Below are 23,088 nucleotides of genomic sequence, written 5' to 3'. Positions count from 1 at the left end.
TCGTGTCTCACGGGCTCTAGAGCGCAGGCTCAGTAGTTGTGGCGCATGGGCTTAGTTGCTCCACGGCATGTGGGATCTTCCTGGACCAGAGATCAAACCCGTGTCCCCTGTATTGGCAGGCGGACTGTCAACTACTGCACCACCAGGGAAGCGCCCCAGGGTGTGTCTTTGTCAGAGTAAAGTTGTCCCTTCCAGGGTGCTTATTCCTAAGGTATCCTTATGGTGTTTGGTTGTCTACTACGGATTTAGTAGCAAGGAATGAACACTTAACAAATTGGTGTGAAATTTCAAATAAAAGTTTGTTCTTTAAGCTAATCATTTTTGTGCCGTTTTCAAGTGATGAGTACTGAGCTCTGCAGATCTTTTATCTTGGAAGGTAGTGCTGAGCCTACAACACTGATTGCTGTGATGGAGGGTAAGACGGTGCTCAGCTTGTATAAGTTACTCGCAGTGGGTGCTAAGGGAATTTCCTAATTACCCTGCTCACAGCGTTAGCCTGTAGAAAATGTATTTGTGTGTGTGTACAGCTTGCTGTGTATATAGATAAAACAGTAGGTTGTTCACCTTGTCTTTTTTCATATAAGAAATAGCATCGTATTTGTTTTGTCTGAATCCAGGTCCAAGGCCACCTTTAGCTAAATCAAGCAGTGTGATGTGCATCCCAGAGACAACTTATAAATATCCTGATTTGCCTATAAATCGATGTAAGGAAGAGGTAAAATTATTTTCCTCATAATGTAATTCTGTTGTTTGACTAAATACCGGTGACCCAGCCCTTGGTTTCTGGTCTGAAAGTGATGAGGTGCTTGGGCAGGCACCCTGGGGAGGTGGTTTTGTGTAATAAGCGTGTTGATGGCCTTCCTTTCGGCTGTGCTTCACTTGTTCAGCCTTCCCCTGAGCTCATCTCCTCATATTTAATTATTCACCTAGTCTTCCCTGCTCTGAAATAAGTGTGAGTAAACACCTGCTGGGCCCCAGGAGAGCTGCTTCTCGCAATACCGGCTGCCCAGACTTTTTAGAAAGCAAATAATGCCCTCAGCTGCAGTCTTCTCTAGCATTCCCCTGGGTTTTCTTTACACTCTGCCTCATTTGTTTGCCTGGTGGTTGATCAGTCATTGATACGTAATTTTAAGAACAGTGTTGGGCAATATAGCAGCAGGATGATTACACTTCTAATGAGTTACATGTTATTAAACATGGGTAAAAGTAAGCATATTGAAACCTTAACTGTACTAGCGGAAGAAGTGGTTATAGATAGGAACAAACTGTAAATGTTCTAAATTTAATTTTTATTTTGCTTTAGATCGAATCATGCAGCTTTTGTAGAGTAGATATACTTCATTAATTTTTAAGAGGCCAGTATTCAAATTAATTTGTATTCCCTGACCATGGCAATTGCTAGAGTGATAAGAGCTTACACATATCTAGGGTGGAGGCGGGGAGCGGTGGGGAGAGATCGGGCTGGCGTTCTCGGGCCGCTCCATGCAGTCTGTACGTGGCGCACGAGAAGTTCATTGTTTTAAAGTGTGTCTGAAGAGTTTCAAATGAGAATTTAAAGCCGCTTGAGTGTAATAACAGCTGTGTTTTCATGTTTCTCAGTAGAATTACACGGAGGTTCATTACAAAATAATAGAAATTTAGACTTAGCAAGAGCTATAGAAATTCATTTTGGTGTTTTCATATTTATAGACGAAGAAATTGAGACATAGGGATCAGTGAACTTGGCCTGAATTTCTGTGGCCGTTAGTTATTGTTCACAGTGTTCAAATTGGTTTCAAATTCAGCAGCCATTAGTAACCTTCTTTCTCTCATTTGTGATGTTTAGGTGGTTAGGTAATAATTTAACTTTTAAGGATGAAAAGAAAATAAATTCTGAAAGTCTTTTTGAGATAAAGCTTTTGGTTCATAGGTAATACTTTATTACATCATTGTTAAATTTGTGGCAATTTTGAAGGTTTGTTTTTTGTTTTAATTCTAGGTCATTTCTTTGATAGAAAGTAATTCTGTGGTAATTATACATGGTGCCACTGGTAGTGGTAAAAGTACTCAGCTCCCGCAGTATATCTTGGATCATTACATCCAACGCTCTACCTACTGCAACATTGTGGTCACCCAGCCACGGAAGATCGGGGCCAGCAGCATCGCCAGGTGGATCAGTTAAGAGCGCGCCTGGACTTTGGGTGGTTTGGTGGGCTATCAGGTGAGACTGAGAGAGGGAGCCATCTCTCTCTGTTAATTTTTGTTTTTAATTTACTTTTTGGCCATGCCACATGGCATGTGGGATCTTAGTTCCTTGACCAGGGATTGAACCCATGCCCCCTGTGTTGCAAGCGCAGAGTCTTAACCACTGGACCGCCAGGGAAGTCCCTCTTTGTTAATTTTTAATTTTATATAAGTTGATGATAAGGTGTGATTATTTTCTGCTGGAAAAGAAAATGAAATCAGTTGCTTATAGAGCAGAATTATGGCATAATTTTAAAAACAGTGAATCTCTGAAGTTCTTGAAAATATTGATAACTTTAGTTTCTTTCTCAGTTGAATAGAAAAGAAGTGAGAATGCTCAGACTTGAGAATGGCTTTTATATAATTTTATCTTTCAGTTATATCTTTATGTTGAAGATGTCTTCATTACACAATCATTTTAACATAAAAATGATACGGGAAGTACGACTAGATAGGCCAATCTCTCCACCCATCACCAAAGAAGAAGAAGAAGAAGAAAAATCAACTTGAGAATTTCAGTTTTAATTTAGACCCTATATTTTTTGTGATATACAGTAATTTTTTTCCCCTTTCTTACCTTCATTATGAAATGAGCATAGCATTTTTTGGTAATTAAATGTGAACCATTTAAACTGAAAATTTTCTCCTTTCTTTTTCCCTTCCCCAATTTTAGGTAGGGCTGGAGAAAATAGCGACGGAAGACACCAGGTTAATTTATATGACAAGCGGGGTGCTGCTTCAGAAAATAGTCAGCGCCAGGAGTTTGATGGAATTCACACATGTCTTCATCGATGAAGTAGGTGCTCTGCTCTTCTGTTCATACTCCTGTTTGGTGAGAGAACACAGTGCAAGTTACTTGTAAAGTGTCAAAAAGTAATTTGGGTCTACATCTGCTTATTCTACTTAGAAGGTTGATTTTCTGTTTTTATCCTTTGCTCTTACTTCCAAAATGCGGGTGGGGAGGTTGAGGACTGTGAATCCTTGTTTAGAGCAGGGGTTGGCAGACTACAGCCCTCAGGCCAAAGCTGGCCCCTGTTTTTGTAAGTAAAGTTTTATCGGCACACAGTTTTGCTCTTTGTTTATGATTGCCGGTGTTCTACAGAAGAGATGAATAGTTGGGACAGGACCGTATGTTCCGTGAAGCTGGAAGTATTTGCCCTCTGGCCTTTTACAGGGAAAGGCTGCTGACCCTGGTTTAGAGTGTTAGCCACATCAGACAATTAGAACTTTAATTGTCTGTAGGTATTTTTAGTGCCTTACAGATACTTTCCATCTAGTAAAACAAGGACAATAATATCTTTTAAGAAAATGAATAAAGTAAATAGATGATATTGATCTATTCACTTTTCTAAAAAAATCTCTAATAAAGTATTGTGAACACTGTCTTTGTGCCAGTCTTAGCTTTCTCGACTTTTCTCAGTAAGGATGGAATATTTAATTGATTTTGATTTGATCCTATTCTGTTCTGTTTAGGCCGTGCCACGCGGCTTGTGGGATCTTAGTTCCCTGACCAGGGATTGAACCTGCGCCCTCTGCAGTGAGAGCGCCGAGTCCTAACCACTGGACCACCAGGGAATTCCCAATTTTGTTTATATAGAGTTTTTTGAGGTGGGGAGATGCTGTGTTCAAACAGTTTTCCCAGGAGCTTTGGAAATGCCTCTACCCCAAACTCTTGAGTTTTAAACCTCATCAGTAATTATGCCTTGAGAAGCTTTACTTATTTCTTGTGGCGTTAGAAACATCAGCAAATAAATAGGATTTGTGGGAGACTGTGAGGTGGGGCTGGAGTACCTGAGAGAGGCTGGAATGAAACCTCCTGAGCAGCCCTTTAGGGAAAGGTCTCTCCATTCTCTGGACATGTGTGATCAGTATAATGCCAAGACATATACTGCCGATGGAGACAATCAGTAAACGGTGATGGGAATGGAAAGAGTGTTACCTGAGCCAAACTGAGGACTACAGCCTGGGACACACAGACGAAAGAAGCACTTGAATTGTGTTCTGCTGGACTACAAAATGGGGGGCTTATAAAGGCAAAAACTGAAAAATACGAGTTGTTGGTTGAGAATTAGGATTGGAGCTGGAGAGAAATAAGGGTGCTAGTTAAGCAGGGATTGGTTGGGGTCTGGAATGGTTGCATAGTCATAAGCGGAGACCTTGAGACCATAATAAGGTTGCAGTCGGCAGCTGCTGGCAGATACTGTTTTGAGAATGGCTGGAGGTGTCCTTGAGTCTGATACAGTTCAGAAAATCCAGGTTCCAAGTGATGGAGGAACGTGTCTGAAACCACATCCACGAGGGCCACCCGGCTCCGTTTTGGGTGCCTGAACCATAGTTACTCCATCCTTATGTTTAAGCGCATCCTCGTCGTTAATGGTTAAAGCAGGTGCGCGATGCCTGTGTGACAAGCCGCAAAACAAGGCTCTTCTAATTAGCATAAAGTCCAGGCATGTCATGTATGGGCCAGAATGACTTCCCCATACCTCAATATGTGAAAATTTCTTCCATCGACACTGCAGGTAAAGCTGAATGGGTGCATTTACTAGCTTGTGTACATTTACTTGGTTTTTAAATTACTGTTGTTTGGGAGAGTAAAAGGTGGAAAATATATTGTTATTCTTTGCAATGCAGTGTGATGTGCAGTATGGTTCCTAATTTTTCTTCATGACTTTTGGCAGTTTTGAGTGTCTTTAGGTAGTGATGAAATTCAAACTTAGGCAGTATGCCCAAAGGTGGTATTACACAGTCCACAGTAGTTATTACCATTTGTTGTTGAGCCTTTTACTGAGGCCTCCAGATAGCATGGTGTTGTGGGGTAGTTCACTCCAGAGCTCTACTTCTCATGCCTCCATTTATTTCTGTAGGTCCAGCAACTTTCTGACTGTGTTAGGAGGTGTCTTTGCACGCACACGCCTGAGTGGCGTGGACATGCCCATGCACACTGCGTTACTGGGTGCATTCTCTCCCGAAGCTGTGTGCTGGTAGTGCAGGAGCTTGTCCTGCAGGGGAGTGCCTCGCCACTTGGTTGCACGAGCAGCTTCCTGCTCTGCCACCGCGTCCCCAGCGCCTCGTAGGTGTTCTAAGAACTATTTGCTTAAAGAATTAATGGGCTGGATAGACCTGAAGTTTCCGTTTTACAAAGAATACTGTTCCTATCGTGCAGGATGATTTGAATTCCGAAAGAATCTAAGAAGTTGAAGGTGGCCAGGCAGCTGAGAACGGAATGACCACGTCCTCCAGTTCTTAGCTCTCGAAAAAGAATAAACTAGCCGCAGGTGAATCATTCGTTTAGTGAACATTTTTTGAGTGCCTGCCTCATTAGGGGCTGAGGTTATAAAGATGCGGGAGTTGTAGTGTCTGCTCTTAGCCACTCTGCTGGAGAGACACATATCTACTGAGATATGTGTAATTATGGGCAACGGAGAAGGGCCTGGGGCAGGGAGAGGACTGTGGGCATCCTGGGATATAGGGGTGAGTGGGGTCCTCAGGGCAGGAGGGGGAGGCAGCCCGGCCTCCAGCAACTGGGAGAAGCCGGGTTGTGTGAAGTCAGAGCTCTGGAGGCTGTAGTGGTGGCGTGGAGGCCAGGGGAGTCTCAGCACTAAGGAGAGGTCACTTTGGGGCTCTTGCCTGAGCACAGCCTTTATTTTTCTTTGTTAAGTACGCGAGGCAGGATGTTTGTGTTGAGGAAGTGCTCTGGGGTTTGGTGAGAGAATGAAATGAGAGTTAGATTAATAAGGCGTCTGTTAGGGTTTCCAGCCGTTAGGCCAGAACGTTAAATACTTTTCAGCTGCTGTTTTTTTCTTTTCTCTGTACTACTTTTGTCCATACCTGCTTCAGTGGGAAGTGCGGCCGGGAAGGAGCCGGCTAGAGAACAAACAGCGGAGCCTTTCGCCTGGAGGAGAAGGGAGCACCCTCTTTCAGACTCAGCTAATCTCTCCACTTGGGCAGAGGAATGTCCCAGAGTAGAATCTGCTGTCCCCTTGTGCCTTGGGGAGCCCGACTAAGTGTAGAGAAACGGCCACACGTGACTTAGCCCTGGGTGTTGGCTGGTTCGGGACAGGCCCTCGGGGACTCGGCCTGGAGGGCGCTGTCTGAGCAGCAGGCCCCCCGGGGGACCCCGCAGCCCCATTTCCCCGGGTGCTACTGCGGGGCTTCCAGTTGCCCTCAGCTCTTCACCCAGCCCTGCGCTACCTGTTCTGACTGAGCCAGCTCTTCCGGAGCCCACCCTGTGAGTTCCAGCCTGCCAGGCAGGGGGCACTGCTGCCTGGGCATAGCCACCGCCCTGCACTCCCTTGCTGAAGTAGTAGCGTAAACATGCCCATGCAGAGGGGTGCTGTGGGCCGGGAGCGGCACAGGGAGGCTGGTCTGCTGCTTCTCGGTGGTGGCATGCTTTGTGTTGTCACAGTGGGCAGGGCCGAGAGCGCTAAACATTCCTCTGTCCAGATGCCAGCAGGGCCCTACAGAGAAGCACGGGGGCTGGGGGCGACAGTGACGCCCACGCCCCTCGTGTGCTCTCTGGTTTGTGGGCCGCCGTTCTTTGCTTCCTCTTAACCAGGAGTGATAGTTTCCTGAGGAACGGCGTTTAGCGCAGAGACTTAGTCCCCAAGCCCCTAGGCGCACCGTTGAACCCCTTGCCCTCCGGTCACTCAGCGGTGACATGTGCCTTCCCACGTTGGGGGTGCCCTCTTTCTATTTTGCAGGTACACGAGCGAACTGAAGAAATGGATTTCCTGTTGTTGGTCGTCCGCAAACTTCTAAGAACAAATTCACGTTTTGTGAAGGTAAAGTTGATTTCATGAGTAACTGAAACATTTAGGGTTAAGATTTATTATTTAGTTTTGTTTCTCTTTATTTTAATAGAAGCTAGTTGTTCATTGTCTTGTGTAGTCCTCCAGATCTTGCTAGGAAGCTGGCTAAAGGGCGCTCTTGTATGATCAGACTGTGGAGTACTTTTTGGTTATTATGTTGCATTAAATTGTGAAATATTCTCCAGGCTGCAGGAAATGATCGGATGATAGTTGACGCTAATGAAATGCTAGGTATTAGAGCACTGCTTTTGGTTGAATAGGTACCATAATCTGTAGGTATGTGACTATATCTGTAATCTCTGTTTTAAAAGTAGCACTGAGTCACATTGAAGTTTGAGAATAGTTATATGCACTGTTATTATAGGAGACTTGAGTTAGGAGCTAACTGGAAGTCCGTGGCAAAAATGGTAAACATGGCTTACATTCTGTTTGAGCAAAAAGGACAAAGAAATGAACTAGGCCAAAATAGCAAAAGGTTTATAATTACGCAGTTCAGACATAGGTCAACCCAGCCATGCTAAGTAGGAGTCTTTCAGAAGCAGCAGTGATTGGGTGCATGTCATTCATTATATAAAGGAACTGTGGAAGGATTTGCTGTTATTGGAAAGCAGATGCCCTCTAAATCATAACATATTTTGTCTTCAAGTGTTTCATCTCTCTGTCCGTTCAGGGAGACATTCCCACCCTGCCCCAAGGTGGGGACATCAACCTTAGGAGGCTCACAGTCTCACCTGGTGGGTGCTGACTAAGTGGAACCCGAAATTTGCAATAAGTTGTCTTATTGCTTGAGATGACTATAAAATGAATGAGAGAATTTGGCTATTTCATTCCTTTTTCTGAATCTTAAAGATGACATTGAAGGTTGTTCAACAAGTCTGGACCTTTCTTTTTCTTTGTTTTTTGGCCGTGCCGTGGGGCATGTGGGATCTCAGTTCCCTGACCAGGGATTGAACCCATGCCCCCTGCATAGGAAACGTGGAGTCTTAACCACTGGACTGCCAAGGAAGTCCCCAGAATCTGGACCTTTCTTTTTTTTTAAAATACATTTATTTATTTTTGGCTGTGTTGGGTCTTTGTTGCTGCAGGTGGGCTTTCTCTAGTTGTGGTGAGCAGGGGCTATTCTTCGTTGTGGTGCGCGGGCTTCTCATTGCAGTGGCTTCTCTTGTTGTGGAGCACGGGCTCTAGGTGCATGGGCTTCAGTAGTTGTGGCTCATGGGCTCAGTAGTTGTGACTTGCAGGCTCTAGAGCGCAGGCTCAGTAGTTGTGGCGCATGGGTTTAGTTGCTTCACGGCATGTGGGATCTTCCCGGACCAGGGCTCAAACCCGTGTCCCCTGCATTGGCAGGCGGATTCTTAACCACTGCGCCACGAGGGAAGCCCCAAAATTCCTTTTTTCTTACTTTTTAGAAAGAGAGTGGCTGTCAGAGACTTAGATGCAGGAGCACGGGCAGATGGGCCTTCCAGTCCCCCCTTCCGCTCCCCACCCAAACCTTTAGAGGTTCCTGGCTTTGTGCCATCCCCCAGCCTGCTGACCCTGCTGTCACCGCTGGCTGACCAGACTCAGCCCAGGCCACCCTGGACAAGCAGGTGTCTTGGGCAGGCTGTTGAATGGTCTGTCTGGAGGAGAGGCCGAGAGCTGCTTGGGGGAGGGCGCACGACAGGGAAGTTGGTGGCAGCACGGAACCTCATAGCTTTGAGCAGTCCAGATTTGACCTTCTCGTCGCCTGCTGCCTCAGTAGGACAAAAGCCTTGCAGTTCCTTCGCCTCACTGTTCCTTGGAAGGTGGTTTAGAGAACATCTGCTGCAATGGGTGTGCCCCTTGGGGGCCACTCTTACACCCCAAGTGGTTTCTCAGAGCCTGCCTTCTAACCACAAGCATCTTGTCTCAGTGAGTTCTGGTCAGCAGGACTTTGACCTCTTGTATCTAACATTAGCTGGGAAAATGCAGACATTCTGTTTACCCAGTAAGTGTATTAATAATACCTGTGTAAAGTTTTTACTTTTCTGCTAAGATTTACGCTTCAGAAACGTAGTAGGTAGTCCGCGGTCAGCAGATCGCTGTGTTTACCTCCTGCTTAGCGTTTTGGAGACTGGTGGGTGGCGCAGACCCTGTGTAACGCTGCCACCTTCTCCAGGGCACAGCTGATGGGCTGTGGATGCTGCCTCTGGTATTCATGGCTGAGTTTCTTAAGGATGTCATCCCATATTTGCTTTTTGGCAAAACTGAAACCTGCGGTGGGTCCCCGAGCCTCTGCTGTCCCGCTTGGTCTGGACTGGTTCCCCTGGGCTGCTGCGCAGTGGCCGTCCTGGGGCTTCTCCAGTTTCTCGGCTTAGAGTCAAGGTTTTATGGGCCCCTTTTCTTCTTCCTCTTTCGTGCCTTTTTTTTTTAAAGAGCTTTTGTATATTTTTAATAAATTTATTTATTTTATTTATTTATTTTTGTCTGCGTTGGGTCTTTGTTGCTGCGCGTGGGCTTTTTCTAGTTGTTGCGGTGTGCCGTCTTCTCATTGCAGTGGCTTCTGTTGTTGCGGAGCACAGGCTCTAGGCGTGTGGGCTTCAGTAGTCGTGGCACATGGGCTCAGTAGTTGTGGCTCGTGGGCTCAGTAGTTGTGGCTCGTGGGCTCAGTAGTTGTGGCTTGCAGGCTCTAGAGCGCAGGCTCAGTAGTTGTGGCACACGGGTGTAGTTGCTCCACGGCATGTGTGATCTTCCCGGACCAGGGCTCGAACCTGTGTCCCCTGCATTGGCAGGCGGATTCTTAACCACTGCACCATCAGGGAAGCCCTTAAGTTAGCTTTCTGATGCAAAGTGTCCTTTTAGGTTAATGGTTGTAATTTAGCATAATTGGAGAAATGTAATTTCTCACTTGATAAAGCAATTGAAGAGAAATTTAAAAGTTGACATCTCTGAGCATTCTTTAAGCTGTAATAATTTGAATTACACTGGAGATCAAATTGAAGTATTCAGTTAAAGTTTTGAAAATTATTAAAACAGAAGACAAGCCTAGAATTGTAAAAGTATTTCATTTCAGTTATTATTATCATCATCATTTTGTCTAACGGGGTTTCTTACTCTGTAGGTAGTCCTGATGTCAGCCACCATCAGCTGTAAAGAGTTTGCAGATTACTTTGCTGTTCCCGTTCAGAACAAGGTGAACCCTGCTTATATTTTTGAAGTGGAAGGAAAGCCCTATGCAGTTGAGGAGTATTATCTTGATGATTTGGAGCACGTTCATCACAGCAGGGTATGTTGGAATGCGTTGTTTCTTTCACAGTGAATGTACTTTTGTATTTGATCACACCTGCATTTATTAGCTACAACTGCAAGGCTCTTTTGGAGCTTAAAATTGGAGCAGAGAGATGGTGTGGGATGGGGCTGGAGAAGAATAAGAGGAAGGAAGCTCCGGGCTTTGTTGTCATAAACGTGAGCATGATAAGCACTCTGTGTGTCCCGGTGAAAGTTCTTCAAACTGCTTTTGTACTTTATTGATGTTGAAGAAGAAATGTCAGCTTTTGGTCAGCTACAAAACTGCAGATTCAGCTGAGGGTAGGAGGTAATTTTATTTCTGTTAAATTAAATTTTCTAATGTAAGTTGTATTGCTCTAAACTGAAGAAGGATTGCATTGTGGGAACAGTGTGTGATAACATATTCTTATGAAAAGTTGCAGTTGATTTACAGTTGTTTTCACGTGGGTAATACATTTATAGGATTTGAAGATCGAAGAGTATATGCAGGTATAAAATATCTCCTTCCTACTCCTGTCCATTGTCTGCCCAGTTCCCCCACTAAATTATTGTCATTAATTTCTCTGGATCTTTCCATATTTACAGACAAATATGGATGTATTGTTTCTCTTTTTTACAGAATGATAGCGTTCTGTGTGCATCTTGTTTTTTTTTTTTTCACTTAACCTTTTCACATTTTTTACATGTCATATAGTTTCTTCATTTCCTTTTTAGAGCTACATAACATTCTTTTATGTGAATATAAATATAAAGATTATTCTTTTTTATAAATAGAAGTATGGTTGATTTACAATGTGTTAGTTTCTGGTGTACAAAGTGATTCGGTTATATATATATTGTGTGTGTATATATATTCTTTTTCATATTCTTTTCCATTATGGTTTATCACAGGGTCTTGAATATAGTTCCCTGTGCTATACAGTAGGACCTTAACTGTTTATGTATTTTATATGTAGTAGTTGGTATCTGCTAATCCCAAACTCCTAATTTATCTCTCCCCCACCCCTTTTCCCCTTTCGTAACCAGAAGTTTGTTTTCTGTGTCTCTGAGTCTTTTTGCAAATAAGTTCATTTGTATCATATTTTAGAGTCCACATGTAAGAGATATCATATGGTATTTGTCTTTCTCTGTCTGACTTACTTCACTTAGTATGATAATCTCTAGGTCCATCCATGTTGCTGCAAATGGCATTATTTCATTCTTTTCTATGGCTGAGTAGTATCCCATTGTATATATGTACCACATCTTCTTTACCCATTCATCTGTCGATGGACATTTAGGTTGCTTCTATGCCTTGGCTATTGTGAATAGTGCTGCTATGAACGTTGGGGTGCATGTAGTAAAGATTATTCTTTATTTAACTAATCTCCAGTGTTTCTTTTCTTTTCTTATTAAAAACAGTGCTAAAGAGAACATCTTTGTGTATGTGAAGGTATATCTTGTAGGCCAGGGTTTCTTAGCCTCAGCACAGTTGATATTTTGGGCCAGGTAATTCTGTATGGCGGGGGCTGTCCTGTGCATTGGAGGATGCTTGATATTTAATAGCTCTGCTGGCCTTGACCCACCAGATGCAAGTAGGGCTCCTTCCCATCCCCACCCCCCTGTGACAACCAAAAATGTTTCTGGACATCCCTGGGATGGGAGTAAAACACCCCTTTCGAGGACCCCTGTGGAGGTTGTGCCTTCCTGGAAGTGGGTCAGAGGATGTGTGCATTTAGAATTTTGATGCACGTTGCCAAATTGCTCTATGTAAGAGTTTGACTTTTATTAAAAACATCTGTAGGGACTTCCCTGGCGGTCCAGTGGGTAAGACTCTGGACTCCCAATGTAGGGGACATGGGTTTGATCGCTGGTTGGGGAACTAAGATCCCGCATGCCGCGCAGCTCGGCCAAAAAAAAAAAAAAAATCTGTAATGTTAAACAGTCTCTACTACAATGAGTTGACTGACTAGGGTTCACCTCATTAGAAGATGTGTTTTGTCAAATCTAATTATGTCAGAGGGAGGCCAGTGATGGCCATTAGAATGTAGCACTTCTTTTTTTTTCTCCCAGCTTTTAATTTTTTTAAAAAAATCAATTAATTATTTATTTTTGGCTGCATTGGGTCTTTGTTGCTGCGCGTGGGCTTTAGCTGCGGCGAGCGGGGCTACTCTCCGTTGCAGTGCACGGGCTTCTCACTGCAGTGGCTCCTCTTGTTGCGGAGCACGGGCTCTAGGCGCGTGGGCTTTGGTAGTTGTGGCACACGGGCTCAGTAGTTGTGGCTCGCGGGCTCTAGAGCGCAGGTTCAGTAGTTGTGGTGCACGGGCTTAGTTGCCCCGTGGCATGTGGGATATTCCCAGACCAGGGCTCAAAACCTGTGTCCCCTGCATTGGCAGGCGGGTTCTTAACCACTGCGCCACCAGGGAGGTCCTCTCCCAGCTTTTAAAATGACAGTATTTCAAAACAGAAAAGTTGAAAGAAATTTTGTAGTGAACACCCGTGTGTCCATCACCTAGAGTCTACAGTTAACATTTACTTTGTAGCACTTCAAAAAAACCCCAAACCTGTCAGAACTAAGAAACTAACACTGGAACATTACTATTAGCTGAACTTGAGTTTGTTTGGATTTCACTGGTTTTCCCTAATGTTCTTTTTCTGCTCTAGGATCCCACATTGTGTTTAGCTGTCATGTCTCCTTAGGTTCCCCTGGGCTGTGACAGTTTCTCAGACTTCTCTTATTTTTGATGACCTTGATGATTTTTAGGAGAACTGGCCAGGTATTTTGTAGGATGCCCCATTACTGGAATTTTTCTGGTGTTTTTCTCATGATTAGACCGGGGCTATGAGTTTGGGGGAGGAAGACCACCGGGGTGAAGTGTTGTTCCATCACCTAATGACCAGCAGCACGGCTCATTGCTGGTGACATGACCTTGATCTCCTGGCCCCGGTGGTGTTTACCAGGTTTCTCCCTTGTAACGTTACTCTGCCCTCCTTTTCTTTTTCCATATATACGTATGTGTGCATATATATATATATATATATATATATATATATATGTGTTTGTGTATATATATACGTGTGTGTGTGTATATATATACGTATGTGTGTGTGTATATATATACGTATGTGTATATATATGTGTGTGTATATGTATATACGTATGTGTGTATATATACGTGTATATATACGTATGTGTGTATATATATACGTATGTGTGTGTGTATATATATACGTATGTGTGTGTATATATATACGTGTGTGTATATATATACGTATGTGTGTGTGTATATATATATACGTGTGTGTATATATACACGTATGTGTGTGTATATATATACGTATGTGTGTGTATATATATACGTGTGTGTGTATATATATACGTGTGTGTATATATATATACGTGTGTGTGTATATATATACACGTATGTGTGTGTATATATATACGTGTGTGTGTATATATATACGTATGTGTGTATGTATATATATGTGTGTGTATATATATACGTATGTGTGTGTATATATATACGTGTGTGTGTGTATATATATACGTATGTGTGTGTGTATATATACACGTGTGTGTATATATACACGTGTGTGTGTATATATACGTATGTGTGTGTGTATATATATACGTGTGTGTGTATATATACGTGTGTGTGTATACGTGTGTGTGTATATATATACGTGTGTGTGTATATATACGTGTGTGTGTATACGTGTGTGTGTATATATACGTATGTGTGTGTGTGTATATATATACGTATGTGTGTATATACACGTGTGTGTGTATATATATACGTGTGTGTGTATATATATACACGTGTGTATATATACGTGTGTGTGTATATATGCGTGTGTGTGTATATATAGATACGTGTGTGTATATATATATATACGTATGTGTGTGTATATATATACGTGTGTGTGTATATATATACGTATGTGTGTGTGTATATACGTGTGTATATATATATACGTGTGTGTGTGTATATATATATACGTGTGTGTGTGTATATATATATACGTGTGTGTGTGTGTGTGTATATACCTGTGTGTGTGTGTGTGTGTGTGTGTGTGTGTATATATATATATATATGTTAGGTTAGTTTTATTGTCTGTCACTGCCCCCCCCGCCCAAGGTTATGAACAGGGTAAGGAGACACATTCTTTCCTTTTCTTACTGGACTCCATGGTTGGAAACAAGTCTCTCTAAGTGCAGCCCGTATTCAAGGTGGAGGGGAGAGGGCCCATATTTATAACATTTAAGCATTGTGCCTTGTCTGACCCATTTTGGAATATGAGTAATAATGCTTTACTAGTCTTTTCACCTGGCCAATGTCTGATTGACTTCTGTTGATGTGTATTTTGTGTTTGATTCCTGTGGATGTGCTGAGGAGCGGGGTCTGGCCTGGGCACGTGCCCTGAGCCCGTGTAGGCCCTGGCAGCAGATGGGTGCATCGTGTTCACCTGCTAGAGGACATCTGGTCCCAGCGCTGTTTACCGTATGTCCTGATCGGTGTCACTTAGGGTTTCAATGAACCGATACTCAAGATTTAACTCTGTATTAATTTTAAGCCTTACAGAAAAGGTGCTTTATGTAGATTCTGTTATAATTTGTGGAGTCAGAGGGCCTTCGTTAAAATCACAGTTTTATTACCGTGATTAGTCGTGCTGTCATGTGATTACTCAGCACGCCGTCTCATGTTGCGAGGGAGAAGGTCCTCCTCCTCCAGAGCAGCGGCCTCTTCACCCTGTGGTTGTCTCATCCCTTCCCACCTCCTTAGGGGCCTCGTCTGATTCACTGCCCTCCTCTCCGTGTCTTTCCTAGCATCTTGTCCACATTTAAACGGCACTGAGTCTCTTTCATCTTAAAAGACACCCACGTTAGGTGCGCTGTTTCTAATAGCTTTTGCCAGACTTTGAACTCCCAGTGCCCACTTCTCCACCCTCCCCCGACTCACTGCCACCTCTCAGCCAAGACTGCACCCCCCAGTGTCACTAGTAACCACCTCGTGAAGTCCAGAGCACTCAGCCCTACACCCCCTGAGCTCTCTCTAATATTTGACACTGTTGGCCACTTTGATTTTCTTGAAACTCACCATTCCCTTGGGTCCCATGATGCCCTCCTGGTCTTTCTGTTACCAACTCTGGCTGTTACTTTCAGTGTCCTTTGAAGAGCCCTTTTCATGCTTCATTTTCAACTTTTTTTTTAATTGCCAAAAAACCCTCACAAAACCTGCCCATAGGAAAGGACATAAAATGTAATCACGAACTGGGATAAATTGTGGCCACCCGTGATCTGCAGCCTGGTCCAGCAGCAGAGCATGGCCCACTCCCCAGGCCTCCCCGTGGGTTCTTTTTGGAGCACACTCCACCACCCTAGAGCATCACTGTTCTATAATTCTGCTTGGTTTTGCTGTAATCCATTTGAAGGGGAATTGGGAGGATGGTGTGGGACGGGTTGCTTCCCGGACAGGCTGGTTGGCCTGGGCAAGGCCGACTGGGATGGAGGCAGACAGGCAGGGCTCCAGGGCCTCAGCTTGGAACAGAAAAATCATGGTCGCTGAACACTGGGCACCAGTGGGTGGGCTGACTGGAGCCACCCTGGCCCCGCCTCTGTGAATAGCAGCGCTTCCCTCCACAGTCCCACTCCTGACTGAGCATGCCCTCTGCAGTGCACTTCACTCCACTGCCTGCCCACACTGTGCTCTCCGGGAATGCGGAGGCTTGTCTGTCGTGCCTCCTCCTGGTTTCCTCTCTGCAAACAGAAGGGGATGGGTTCAGCAGGTCGATGGGTGGGCTGTGACTAGTGTATGTCCTTTGTCACCTGTGTCAAGGCTGGCTTGGAGAAAGCAGGGCTATGTTTGGTATCTTAGCAGTGTGTTCAAAAAATATTCTCTAGGCTTGGATTCTAGAACTCAGTGAAATCACTTGTGAACTGATGTCATGCTTTTCCCACAACTTGTTTGTAGGAAAACAATTCTAGATGGATTTGGATCTGCTGTTGGAGTTTGTGAAAAGTATACCTTTTCTTCTATTTCTTTTTTGTCTGGTTGTGTTATGGTAAATACTGGTTATTGTTTGGGTAAAGTAGCAAATTATTTAAAGGTTGAACGTCAAGAATGCTTATTCAAAATTATTGATTAAATAAGAGTCAATTTGTCATATTTATATTAGTAGAATTGTAATTTTAATGAAACACGGATTATTTGAATTCTAGCTGACTTAATTTACTCTAAGTAAAAATTGGAAAAGGAGTTTCTCCTGAAGTCTTCTGATCTGTTTTTCACAAAATCAAATGTTGTGTCTTTCATACAGTACTTGATAAGTAAAATTATTAAATAAACAAAATAAACAAAAATATTCTTGGTGAAAAAACTCAGTATGGCTATAAAATAGATTTTATGGCAACAATGACATAACCTAATGCTGGATATTCTGGAGAGATATGCAGTGATGGCCTTGGTCCTATGAACACTCTCAGCTCAGACTGGTAATTCTAACCTCACCAGGGAGTCTGTGGATGTGGTTGAACCCCAGTGTTCCAGAGAAGCACCTGAAGGGCAAGTTTAAAGGAACTGGCCTCCATGTGGCTTTGTTTTAATACACAATTAAAAGTAGTCTAGGGACCCCCTCAAAAAGCTTGGTAGCTATAATATGACATGGTTATATTATTACTGTAAATTGGCAGATACAGATGGGCTATTGCCTTCTCCCGGTACTTGTGATTTTTAGGGCTACTTTCCACATGATGCTGTTGCAGTCCTCAGGCGCTCTGAGGTCGAGGGCATGAGCACTGCCTCTGACCAGAAGCTCTTCCTGGCTCCACCGGCATTGGGAGCAACTTTTCCTTTGTTTTCGTAATAGATTTCCCACCAGAGGTCTCACTTCTGTACGTGTGGACCCTGACTCCTCCGTTGCTCCCGCGACGTGTGTGCCGTGAGTGTCGGGGCCTTGAGAAGGGCTTGACGCTTAGCATTCACCAGATACTGGCTGCAAACGATGCCATGTTTATTCGGGGTATTTGTTATGGTGGTAAACTCGCGGGTCACCCATCCAACCCGAGTTTCCTTGGTGATCCTGTTTTGGCTTTTCCTCTTCCTCTTTCTAGCTTTCTCCTCACCTCTTGGAGGAGCCAGTGATAACCAAGGACATCTATGAAGTCGCTGTCTCCCTCATTCAGATGTTTGATGACTTGGACATGAAGGAGAGCGGGTAAGAGGTGCTCCACGTGGCAGTGTACTTGAATGTATCTGAGAATTAAGAAATCTTTATTCGTTCTGAAGCTTTTTACTGTTTTTATAATAGTAACTGTAGATACTGTTTCAGTAGTCACTGTGTATATTTTAAAATAACGTCAGTATCTTGCAAATTTTTTTACTGGAAACTTCTATTTTAAAGTAGTTAAAATCATGCTAAGAACGGTTTAGGACTGACTGTGTTTAAAGCTAGAAACTGCAGCCTGAAGATAGAATAGTTTTTCCAGACACACACAAGTCATGTCAGGGCTTCCCTGGTGGCGCGGTGGTCGGGAATCTGCCTGCCAATGCAGGGGACATGGGTTCGAGCCCTGGTCCAGGAAGATCTCACATGGCGCGGAGCAACTAAGTCTGTGTGCCACAACTACTGAGCCTGCGCTCTAAAGCTTGCAAGCCACAACTACTGAGCCCATGTGCCACAACTACTGAAGCCCGGGTGCCTAGAGCCCCTGCTCCGCAGCAAGAGAAGCCACCGCAATGAGAAGCCCGTGCACCACAACGAAGAGTAGCCCCCGCTCACCGCAACTAGAGAAAGCCCACGCGCAGCAACGAAGACCCAACACAGGCAAAAATTAATTAATTAATTAATTAAAAAGTAGAAAGATAAAACCAAAAGCTAATAAAAATCTTTAAAAAGAAAAAAAAAAAAGGAAGTCATGTCAGTCAAGTCACTCACAGTCCTAAGGTAAAACTCAAAGGACCACATTAGGAGAAACTGTTGAAAGCCTTTCTTTGCCTTTGTTTCCATTTACTGTGAAGATATATTCCCGATTCTAAGCAGTCTCCCATTGTAATCCAGACGTTTTTTCATTTAGCTGGCTCTTTGAAACCTAGAACATATTTATTTTCCCTTAAGGACAATTTTAGGTTCCAAGTGGTAGTTAGAGTCTTAATTTTCAAAATATTATACCATATTAAGACCTTTTACTGTGCTCATTTTGCTACAGCTCATAAATACTATTTATATATTGGGACAACAAACAGAATATAGATTCCACCTGCTCGTAGTAACCAGCACTCGGTTGCTGGGAAAGCTGTTCTCTTATAGGCCCTGGACACACACAGACATGGTATTTCTCTTCTTTTAGATGTTAGTTGTGTAACGTAAACATACAGAAAGTGTCAAGGTATTCACTGTCTTTAGTTCCTCCTCAAGGTATTCATTGTCTTACATTCCTGGTGAACAGTACCTTGCAGTGAGGTGGCTGTATTCTGTGCCTTCAGAATAGATTTCCTGCCAGACATTTCACTTTTGTGTGTTCGGATTCTGACTCCCCCGTTTCTCCAGTGCCGGGGTCAGGGATGTGCCAGGATCTCCGTGTGTCTGGGGCCTTGAGTAGTGCTTGACACGTGAGTTGGAAAATCCAAGTTACATGCAGCTCTGTTTTTAAGCTCCCACACTTTTTTTGTTGTTTTTAATATCAGTGTGTTTAGCTTTACTCAGATACATATCATTTTATTCATCATTGTTTCATCTTAGACTTTCCTTTTTTTACTTTTTCTAATTTCTTAAGTAACTTTATTGAGGTATAATTTACATATATTAAATATACCCTTTTTTATTGTCTTTCAATATTTTACGATATTTTCCCATAATATTCTGGCTTCTCTTATTATGGTGAGAGGTTACCTTTTGGTTCAGCTGTTCCTTGTAGGTAAATCTGCCTTTGCCTGGTTAACTTTCAGCCTCCTTCCTTGTCTTTGTCCTGTGGTTTGACTGCTGTGAATAGGTGTGGCAGTCTTTTCATTGATCTTGCTTGAGGCTCAGTGGACTCAGGGAGTCTGAATGGTGGTGGCTTGGGTGTTGCCCAGCAACCTTTCATCCAGTAGTATCCACTGATGCTCTCTCCTGAGTTGTTGGTACATTAGTGAGGTTCTGATTTTATCACTTGTTCTTATTATTCTCTGAGATTGTTCTATAAAGAGGAATTTTCCTTTTATTACCCTGCCTCTTTTCTCCTTATCTCTCTCTCTTTTCATGTCACAGTGGACTCGTGGATTTTTTTTTCCCGTTTTAAATAGATTTTATTTTTTAGAGCAGTTTTAGGTTCAAGGCAAAATTGAGCAGAAAGTACAGATAGTTCCTGTGTACCCCCTTTCCTACAGATGCACAGCCTCCCCTCCTATCGAGTCTCCTACCAGAGTAGCACATTTGTTACAATTGACACGTCATTATCACTTAGAGACTATAGTTTAGGGTTCACTGTTAACCCTAAAGATTCCTAGAAATCCTCTGTGCTTGACCTGTTCATCCCTTCCTCCTCCATAACCTCTGGCAATCACTGACATTTTACTGTCTCCATGGTTTTGCCTTTTTCAGAATGTCATAGAGTTGGAATCGTACATATTGCAGCTTTTAGATTGGCTTCTTTCACTTGGAAATAAGCAGTTAAAATTCCTCCATGTGTTTTCAGGGCTTTTTAGTGCTGAATCATATTTCATCATCTGGATGCACCACAGTCTGTTTACCTGTTCACCTACTGAAGGACATCTTGGTTGCTTTCAAGTTTTGGCAATTGTGAATAAAGCCACTATAAATATCCAAGTGCAGGTTTTTGTGTGGATGTAAGTTTTCATTTCATTTGAGTAAATACCAACGAGTGCATTTGTTAGATCATATGGTAAGAGTATGTTTAGTCTTGTAAGAAACTGCGAAATTGTGCTCCAAGGTGGCTGCACCATTTTGCATTCCCACCAGCAATGAACAAGAGTTCCTGTTGCTCCACATCCTCTCCAGCGTTTGGTGCTGTCAGTGTTCTGACAGTTATAATAGGTATGCAGTGGTATCTTGTTTTAATTTGCATTTCCCTGATGACATATGTTGTGGAGTATTTTTTCATAGGTTATTTGACATCTGTGTGTCTTATTTGGTGATGTGTCTTTTCAGGGCTTTTGCCCATTTTTTACTTGGATTGTTCATATTCTTATTGTTGAGATCTAAGAGCATTATATATATATTTAGGATAACAGGTCTTTTTATCATATATGTGTTTTGCAAATGTTTCCTCTTGGTCTGTGGTTTGTCTTCTCATTCTCTTGAGACTCATGGATTTTATTTATTTAAAGTGTCAAAGTTAATCAGTTTTATTTTTTTAACAGTCAGTTGTCCAAAATTTGGCCAGCGGGAGCCTTTGGTAAGTTGGCTCCTGTATTATTTGACGTGACTTCCTTAGTTTTGGGGCATTTATTTGCTTTCTGGCACAAGGTGTTCCAAGCCATTCATCTTGTTCTTTCCCTGCACTAGACCAAGAATCATTTCTCCAAGGAACTGATCCTTGTAGTGAGGAATGTTTTTAGAAAACAGGATTTGGATTCTAAGTGTGCTCATTGCTACTGGGGTGTCTGTCATTGCTTCTAAGTCTTTTCAGTGGCTGTAGCTGGAAATGTATTATTTATTTATTTTATTGAAGTATAGTTGATTTACAATGTTGTGTTAGTTCCAGGTGTACAGCAAAGGGATTTGTGTGTGTGTGTGTGTGTGTGTGTGTGTGTATGTATATATATATATATATGTATATATATTCTTTTTCAGATTCTTCTCAATTAAAGGTTATATTCCACTGGAGTAATATTTCATTGTATATATGTACCACATCTTCTTTATCTGTTCATCTGTCAGTGGACATTTAGGTTGTTTCCATGTCTTGGCTATTTGAATAGTCTGCTGTGAACATAGGGGTGCATGTATCTTTTTGAGTTATAGTTTTGTCTGGATATATGCCCAGGAGTGGGATTGCTCTATCATATGGTAATTCTATTTTTAGTTATTGAAGGAACCTCCCTACTCTTCTCCATAGTGGCTGCATCAACTTACATTCCCATTAACAGCGTAGGAGGGTTCCCTTTTCTCCACACCCTCTCCAGCATTTGTTATTTGTAGACTTTTTAATGATGGCCATTCTGACTGGCGTGAGGTGGTACCTCATTGTAGTTTTGACTTGCATTTCTCTAATAATTAGCAATGTTGAACATTTTTTCATGTGCCTGTTGCCCATCTGTATGTCTTCTTTGCAAAAATGTCTATTTGGAAATGTCTATTTCTGCCCATTTTTTGTTTGTTTTTTGTTGTTGTTAATTTATTTTAACTGTCATACATGAAATGATATTTAAACTCAAATTTGATATTGTTCTTTTCTTAGCTTTTCTTTTATATGTTCGTTACTGAACCAAACTCAGGTCTGCTCACCCAGGTGCAGTAAAGCCAGTCTACTGACACTGGTTGTGGTGAAGAAAAGTGCAGGGTTTATTGCAGGCGCCAAGCAAGGAGTCCAGGCAGCTAATGCTCAAAAAGCCCGAACTCCTTGAAAGCCTTTAAAGGCTTTTAAAGACAGGTTTTTAAAGACAGGGTGAGGGAGAGTTGTGGGGTGCGTGATCAGCTCGTGGACGCTCGTCTGATTGGTTGTTGATGAGGTAATCGGGAGTCAACATCCTCAGCCTTCTGGTTCCAACTGGTCTGGGGTTTACAGGCTTGTGGTCACCATGCAGTTAACTTCTTCTACCTGGTGGGGGTTTCAGTATCTGCAAAACAGCTCAAAGGATGTGGCTCAGAATAGTACCTATTGCCCTTGAGGAGGAACTAAAGGTCCTTGACTTTGTTTAATGGCTAAACTATTATTATTTTGTCTTGCTTGACTGTTTTCCTTTGTTTCTGCATTTTTTCACTTCTCTGATTAAATTTGCTCTTTGGAACTCTCAGAAGGCCTAGGAGGCTAAAGTTTTTCTACAAATAAGAGGAAGGTGGAGGACATGGTGTGTGTGGGGGGTGGTTTCTGTCCTGGGAAGGCCCCATAGGGTCCTGCTTGATTACATTTTTAGTGCTTTTCTTAAACACCAAAACTTTTGGTTGCTAAAACATTATTATTTGTTTTCCCCCATAATATAATAAAAAAATAGTTTAACAAGTAAATAGTGATAGTCCTTCTAAAACTGAACCTGTGAGTGAAGTATAAAACTGCTTTGCTGTTCCTTTTGTTCCTAGAATATATCTCGCTGGATATACAGTCAGAGAGAGCTATTTTCAAATATTACTTTAAATAATAATTCTCTTTGTTTGGTAATCAGTTTATTTTACACCTAGGTTCATTTGTTTATTAGTTGCCTATTTAAAACATTTTAAAGAACCCTATTTTAATTGATTATTTGCCATAATTTCCTTCCTTCCACTTTTTTGGTTTACTTTGTTACTGTTTTTTAACTATTAAATTGATTGTTATTTTAGTTCATCCTTTTATTTTATCGATAGAAGTATTTAATCCATGAATTTTTATTTGGTGACTTCTGTGATTGTATCCCGTATGTTCTGATATGTAGTGTTTTTGTTATGTTTGAGGCAGTCTCAATTTTGGCTTATATTTCCCCTTTGACCCAAGAGAAATTAAAATTTTTTTGATAAAAGGGCCTTTAAGCACTTTTTACTAATAATGTCAGGTTCGATGGAATTGTATCATAAAATATTATTTGTATTATTTTTGCTTCATGGAACTGAAGTGTTTTCTTTCTGTGATCCAGCACATGGTCAGTTGTCATGAATATTCTGCATGCCCTTGAAATGACAGTTTTTATTATCAGAGTGAAAA

General features: G+C 42.4%; 1 protein-coding gene across 1 annotated transcript in view; it reads left to right on the top strand.

The window, feature by feature from the left end:
• TDRD9 (tudor domain containing 9) overlaps nucleotides 1-23,088 on the top strand; it is a 107,167-nt gene that overhangs the window by 22,525 nt on the left and 61,554 nt on the right. Inside the window, 6 exon segments of the mRNA XM_065871485.1 lie at nucleotides 618-715; nucleotides 1,979-2,200; nucleotides 2,897-3,019; nucleotides 6,924-7,004; nucleotides 10,108-10,272; nucleotides 17,365-17,468. Of these exon segments, the coding sequence (XP_065727557.1) occupies nucleotides 618-715; nucleotides 1,979-2,200; nucleotides 2,897-3,019; nucleotides 6,924-7,004; nucleotides 10,108-10,272; nucleotides 17,365-17,468 (793 nt within the window).

This window comes from Phocoena phocoena, chromosome 2 (assembly GCF_963924675.1).
Source record: "Phocoena phocoena chromosome 2, mPhoPho1.1, whole genome shotgun sequence".
Classification (NCBI taxonomy): Eukaryota; Metazoa; Chordata; class Mammalia; order Artiodactyla; family Phocoenidae; genus Phocoena; species Phocoena phocoena.
The sequence above is the reverse complement of the archived record's forward strand: the minus strand, read 5'-3'. Positions and strand labels throughout refer to the sequence as shown.